Below are 7,225 nucleotides of genomic sequence, written 5' to 3' on the forward strand. Positions count from 1 at the left end.
CAAACTGAAATAGGTTTAGATTAGATATCAGGAAGAAATTCTTTACTGTGAGGGTGGTGAGGCACTGGAACAGGTTGCCCAGAGAAGCTGTGGCTGCCCCATCCCTGGCAGTGTTCAGGGCCAGGCTGAACGAGCCTCTGAGCAACCTGGGCTAGGGGAAGGTGTCCCTGCCCAGGGCAAGGGGCTGGAACTAGGTGATCTGTAAGGTCCATTCTAAGCCACTCCATTCTACGAGTCTGTGATTCTATTTCAGGTCCTGGTGGCTGTGTCCTTAACATCCTTCCTGCGTGAGAGACAGCTCTCTAAATCCTTGCAGTTTCACAGCTCAGATGCAGGGCAGACATCCCCAGACTTCCCTTTGGACATAGGGGAAGCTTGCAAGGGAGATTTACTGCTTTTGTGCCTTACCTACAAGTATATAAAAGTGTATTTTCCCCCCTAGAAAATAAGAAACTATTATGCTAAGCTTGAATTTTGAGCGAGACAAGAAATTAGAACAGTGAGCATATATTAACTGATGGATTTGCAGACGTTTTTGTAAGGAGAGAAGTTTAAGGCAGGAGATCCTGTGAAAGAGCTGTGAAAATGCTCAGGTTTGGTATGCTTGTAATTTATTTTATTGTGAGAGCTGTTTTGTAGGATAGTGGCTCATTTGGTTAGTTCTGAAGGATCAATATGTTGGTGTAGCTATTTGTGTGTTCCCAGGAAAATACTTTTAGTCTTACAGAGTGCCCCAGAGGGACAAATGGGTTGAGAGCAGTCCTTCAGAGAAGGCCTTAGGGGTGATGGTTGACAAAAAATTCAACATGAGCCAACAGTGTGCACTTGCAGCCCAGAAAGTCAAACCAAATCCTAGGCTCCTAGCAGTGTGGCCAGCAGGCCGAAGGAGGTGATTCTGTCCCTCTACTCTGCTCTGGTGAGACCCCATCTGGAGTACTGTGTACAGTTCTGGTGTCCCCAGCAGAAGGCTGTGGAACTGTTGGAGCAAGTCCAGAGGAGGCCATGAATTTGATAAGAAGACTAGAGCACTTCCCCTATGAAGACAGGCTGAGAGGGTTGGGGCTGTTCAGCCTGGAGAAGGGAAGGTTGCATGGAGACCTCATGGAAACCTTCCAGTATCTGGAGGGACTACATGGTAGCCAGAGAGGGACTCTTTGTTAGGAACTGCAGTGATAGGACAAGGACTAATGGGTTCAAACTGAAAGAGGGGAAATTTAGATTAGATATTAGGAAGAAAATCTTTACTGTGAAGGTGGTGAGAGACTGGCACAGGCTGCCCAGAGAAGCTGTGGATGTCCCATCCCTGGCAGTGTTCGAGGTCAGGTTGGATGGGGCTTTGAGCAGCCTGATCTATTGGAAGGTGTCTCTGCCCAGAGCAGAGGGGTTGGGACTAGGTGATCTGCAAGGTCCCTTTCAATCCAAGACACACTATGGTTCTGTGAATTGTAGCATATAGTGAATTTTCTTTCAGATGGATGTCCATGGGAGGATAAGAGAAGTTCTAGCTGAGACTATCCGTGAAGAGCTAGGCCCTGAGCATCAGCAGTTGTCCACAGAAGATCTGATAAAAGCCTTAAGACAACGAGGAATCATTGACGATGTTATGAAGGAACTTAAATTTGTAACCGTAAGTAGCTTTTGAAGAGTGAAAATATTTTTGCTCATTCCTCCTGCTGAGGTGGTGTTCTGACAAGGTGAAAACTTGGAACTTGAAAAGGTTTCTAATGGCTTTACAGATTTGTGACATCGTAGGAGCAGAGCAGCTAACGCAGATGCTAAAATTGGTTTAATGACAATGCTACACTGAAAATATTTGTTCAATTTCATTACATCTCAAGTACTAGAAGTGTGCATACCTGGGGCATGGCATTCCATTGACATGGAGGATTCTGCCGTTTTTAAAAGAAAAAAGAGTGCTGTTGCATCTGTTGACACTTTAAGAAGTCTTAATTGTAATTCCAGGATGTGAATGAAAAGGAGAGGACATCAGCTCCGAAACCAGCCACACATTTTGTTGACAGAGAACCACCAGTTTTGAAAAAAAGTATGTTTCTTGTTTATTTAAACATTTGGATCATAGTTTTTGAGAGAACTTTGAAGTCTATGATGTCTGCACTCTGAATTAGTAATGCAGTACAAACTGGCATAAAGGTGGATGTGTCCCCTGCTTACCCGCAGGAAGTAGATTCATGTAAGCACCAGCAATTAAATCTGCATTAAATCTGACTTTTTTCTTATTGCTTTATTTATTTTACATTAAGATAACTTCCATACTGGTAAAGATCACTTTCTCCTAAGCATTTGTTTCAAGAAAGTTTCTTTTTTTTTTCTAGACTCCTGTTAGCCAATATTTAACAATTTAAGTTTTTCAAAGATCTGTTTGTAGTCTTTTCATTTTTATTGCTACACTTTACAGCTAACATTGACCCAACACGGAGGTATCTTTACCTTCAGGTTTTGGGTGGAAAAGCTTTCCTGGAACATCTTCAGGAACCAGAGCCTCTGCCTGGCCAAATCTGTTCTACCTTCACTCTGTGTCTGCATTTTCGAAACCAACGCTTCCGTTCCAAGCCTGTGCCCTGTGCCTGCGAGCCAGATTTTCATGATGGTTTTTTACTTGAAGTACACAAGGATAGCCTAGGTAAGGAATATTGTGGGGTTTAAGCTGATGCTTTGGGGTTTTTTTATGACTGAAGAGTTACTGTGGAGTATGTTTGACTATTTAGTGGATTATTTTGGTCACGTTTTCCTGAGGAAACTGATTGCTGTATTGGGTTATGATACTTGCAGGTCTTTTTCTGCTCTTTCCTCTTTTCCTTCTTTCCCACTCTTGAAATACCTTGACTTTGATAAACTTTATCCATAATTGACAGTCAGGTGATAGTGTCAGAGATGGCAAGAGCTACTAAGGTGGCTGTGATTGTCTTGAACTTTGTGCTGAAAAGTGAAGAAGGGAAATGTAAATTTGTTGTCACATGGAAGGAGAAACTTCAGTGTGAATTCGGTTTGCTGCCAGCTGGCAAACATGTGCAGAAGAGTGTCATCCACAGTGTTACTGTTCTTCTGTTGGTAGACAGGGAACATGGTATAAGCTAAGTATGTTATGAAAAGACATACAGATTGAAGGAGGGGAAATTTAGGTTAGATATTAGGAAAAGGTTCTTCACTGTGAGGGTGGTGAGGCACTGGCACAGGTTGCCTAGGGAAGTGGTGGCTGCCCCAGCCCTGGCAGTGTTCAGAGCCAGGTTGGATGAAACCTTGAGCAACCTGGTCTGGTGGGAGGTGTCCCTACCCATGGCAGGGGAGATTGGGACTAGGTGATCTGTAAGGTCCGTTCCAACTCCTAAAATTCTGTGATTCTATGATTTCTGGATATTGTCTCAATCCTGTAGAACTGTAGGGTGGCTTATTGAATATCATGGAACAGAGAGAAAGATGGAGTTATTACAATGGAACTTGGAGAAGACAGTGAATACAGCACAAATTCCAAGAAAACAGATTTTGTTAATTCTGGCAGCTCATGAAGCAGTTTGTGTCGTAGGGTTGACCTTAACTTCAGACAAAGTTGTTCTAAATGCTGATACATATTAAGTTGATCCGACACTCCAACTTATTTAAAGAAAAAATGATTCTGTGGTAATAGCCTATGATTCTATCATAGTATTTTCCAGTTACTTTTACTTAATGGTGATTTAATATTCTTTATTTTCTTAAATGCTAATCCCATTTTAATCTTTTGTATAGCTGTACCAGTTAGATTGGAGTACTCAGCTACAGGAACTTTTTATCTGCCCTGTAAACTGGCTGTAATCTTTCTGCAGCTCTGTCCTAAACTGAGCTTGGTTTTAAGGTGGGATCATTGCTTCTGCTTCTGGATGCAAGATTTGTCTTTACATTAATTGCATACATTGCATTTTATTGCATACTTTTTTTTTCATTCCGAGGAGACTGAGGGGTGATGATATTCTTATTGTCTTGTTTTGGTTTAATAACGGCAGGTGACGGCAGTAAAATGGTGGATACAACCACTATGTTATCTATATGTGATCCAGTGCACATGGTTCTGATCAAAACAGACACATTTGGTGAGACCACACTAGTAGCATCTTATTTCTTGGAGTGGAGATCTGTCTTGGCTGCAGAGAACGGTGTAACGAATGTTGCTGTTGAGCTCCTGGGCGTAGGTAAGGATAAGTAATAAGCATGTTATGATGACTTAAAATATTTGGTACTGAGGTTGCACACAAGCTTAAAGCAGTATTTTTGGTCTAGTTCTATCTTAGTTCAATTCACAAGTAACTACAAGGTGTCCTTGGAAGTTGTCTAGAAGACCTTAATGGTCAGGTTTTTCTGTTACCACGCTGCTAAAGATGTGTATTCCGGATCCTGTGTAATAATGGTTCCCATGTCTGGGAACTCCCACTATTGATTATCTGGAGAATCTGGAGAAGTTACCAGAAACACACCAGCCAGACAAAAGTCCAGCAGTTCATCTCCAGGAATATATCTGACCAGTGCATTGAAGACTGAAATGTAGCTTGTGTGCCTTTCATAGCAAGCTAGCAACTGCTAGAGAAAGGGATTTCTGCTCTGCTGCTATTTATTTCTAGATTGTGCTTTCTTATGGCGTCATCTGAGTTTGAAACTTAAATATTCTTATTTTGCATATATTTGAAGAAGTTTAAGTACTTTTTGTGATTGTATAGCTAACATATTTATTTTAATTGTTTGCTCCTGCCTGGCTGAAATAATCTAAGTGAATTGAATATGAGAGAACTGACGAAAATGTATTTTGGTTCAAAGGTACAGAATCAAAGGTTTCTGTTGGTGTTTTAAACATCAGACTGGAAATGTATCCACAGCTTAATAAGATACTGTCTCCAGAAATAACTAGTACTCAAGTAAGTAATTTCTGGGAAGGATGACTTGTTCTTTTATTGGGGAGGGCAGGAAGCTCTTGATAGAACTGTAGATGTTGAGGGCTGTGGATATTCAAATGTTTGATACTTCTTTTTTTTTCCGTTAAATAGTAATATAATCATCATTTTTAAACTACTTCGTTTATACTTGATTTGAAATATTACTATAGTAGTTTGTCTAATTATTTGTACCAAAACTCTAAGAAGAAAAAAGAAGGATGCAATATACCTAATTTTCTTCAGGTAGGATATGTTTTCTTGCTCTTTTTCCCATGTGAAACAATAATTTCAAGCGAGCTATTCTGCTTGGAAAGTGAGGAAATGTTGGCCTGAAGGTGTGTGCAGATATTCTTCTGCACATCAAAACCTGAGCAATCCTTCTGCACAGAAACATGGCACTTAGGATGAACACTACTTCAGTCAAGCTTGATAGATGAGCCTACAAATAAGAAATATAACTTGAGGTTTTTCTTAATTGGATTTTCGTTTAACAATACTATTCGTCAGGATTTGCACTTAAAATGTTAGTCTTTATTTTATGTATGCCAGGATTTGTGTTAATGTACTTATTGATTATGGTGTTTTTCCCCTATTTGGAATTAGTGTGTGTGTGATTGGTTTTGCTTTTCTTCCCTGCAGTTTGCTTTGGAACATCAGAAAACAGCAGAAAAAGAACGCTTATTTCTGGTGTATGCCAAGCAGTGGTGGAGAGAATACTTGCAGATTAGGCCTACCCACAACACGAGGCTGGTAAAGATCTTTGCACAGGTTTGTAGATTTTACAAATAGACTTCTAAATTACCTTTTTATTTTATTTTGAGCTTTACGTGTGTGTAGAATCCGTGTAGATTTATGATATGGTTACGTTCTGATCAGGGCTACCTATTGTGTGCTATGCAAATGAAATTTGTAAGGTTTGAACTTCTGTTTGTGCACTGAAGCTTAACAGCATGATGCAGACAAAAGGGTCGCTCCAACCACCTCCGATGTATGAAGTATAAAAGCCAGTTTAGTCTTCCTTGAATACTCAGAAATGGCAGAGACTTAACTGATTTGTGCAAACTATTTCAGGTAAATTTTATACCAGATAAAACCATTACAAAAATTGACTTACTAGATGTATTAGAATAGATTCACGCAATATTTGGGCTCTCTGTGGTCTGTAAAGCAATCTGGCTGGTTAATGTCACAGTAGCTGTGGTCATAATTACCAGAGTCTAATAAATTACTGTGTCAGTTGCTCCTTGGTAACTGTCCCTTAGTAAAAGAAATGGTATGATCCTTGGATTTTTCATGCCATGAATTTACCTCGTGTAGTAGCAACTTTCCCAACGCAGTTAATGCACAGTAACTTCCTATCTCAGCGTAGTGTCTTGAAGCAATCTGTGCTTCCTCCTTCTCTTCAGGGAAGTAACAACTTCCATTCTGGCAGTACTGTGAGTGTTTAGTAGTGATGTGAACTTCCAAATTTCAGCCAGGAGCTGAGCTCCAGCCCAGTCATTCTCTCACTCCACCCCACTGGGATGAGGGAGAGAATAAAAAGGACAAAAGCAAGGAAAAATTCATGGGTTGCGATAAAGGTGGTTTAATAACTGAAGGAAAGGAAAAATGGGAAAGAAGTGATGCCAAGACAGTCACTCACTACCTCCCACGAGCAGGCTGATGCTTAGCTAGTCTCCAAGCAGGGGCTAGTTTAGATAAAGTCCCCATCCTCACAAGTTTCATTGCTGAACATGATGCCCTATGACATGGAATACTCATTTGGTGCATTCAGGTCAGCTGTCCTGGCTGTGTCCTCTCCCAGCTTTGTTGTCCACCCTGTACATATGGCAGGAGAATGAGAAACAGGGGGGGCCTTGATAGCATGCAAGCACTGCTCAGCAGCAGCTCAAACACCAGTGTGTTACCAGCAGTGTTTTGGTCACAGATCTAAGACACAGCACCACGGGGGCTGCTATGAAGAAAATAAACTCCGTCCCAGTACAGAGGCTGAAGGGTTTCGGGGCAGGGTATGCAGAGAAACAAATCTGTAGTTAAATAGGGTAGGAACTGGGCCCATGCTAGTTCAGCACCTATAGAGAGTTTATCTTGAGAATCTCACTGGCCATAGCACATCTCATTAAAACTGCCCTTAATGGGGACTGAAATGAGTTCATTAGAATTGTTGGATAATTTAGTTATTATTCAGTTTTGTGAAAAATGCATAAAAAGGCATTATATACATATGAAACGATATTAAATAATGAATCCTGCTGTGCATTTATTTATTTATCTATTTATTTCAGGCTGTGAGATAATTTTCAGCA

At 40.7% G+C, this 7,225-nt stretch overlaps 1 protein-coding gene across 1 annotated transcript in view; it reads left to right on the forward strand.

Moving 5' to 3' along the window:
* The first annotated feature begins 1,471 nt into the window (after nt 1-1,471).
* CEP76 (centrosomal protein 76kDa) overlaps nt 1,472-7,225 on the forward strand; it is a 12,557-nt gene continuing 6,803 nt past the window's right edge. The window contains exons 1-6 of the mRNA XM_009077663.1: nt 1,472-1,627; nt 1,963-2,044; nt 2,417-2,641; nt 3,999-4,184; nt 4,804-4,901; nt 5,559-5,687. Coding sequence (XP_009075911.1) covers nt 1,472-1,627; nt 1,963-2,044; nt 2,417-2,641; nt 3,999-4,184; nt 4,804-4,901; nt 5,559-5,687 — 876 coding nt within the window. The remainder of the gene's footprint in view (nt 1,628-1,962; nt 2,045-2,416; nt 2,642-3,998; nt 4,185-4,803; nt 4,902-5,558; nt 5,688-7,225) is intronic.

Source organism: Acanthisitta chloris, unplaced genomic scaffold (genome assembly GCF_000695815.1).
Source record: "Acanthisitta chloris isolate BGI_N310 unplaced genomic scaffold, ASM69581v1 scaffold32476, whole genome shotgun sequence".
Classification (NCBI taxonomy): Eukaryota; Metazoa; Chordata; class Aves; order Passeriformes; family Acanthisittidae; genus Acanthisitta; species Acanthisitta chloris.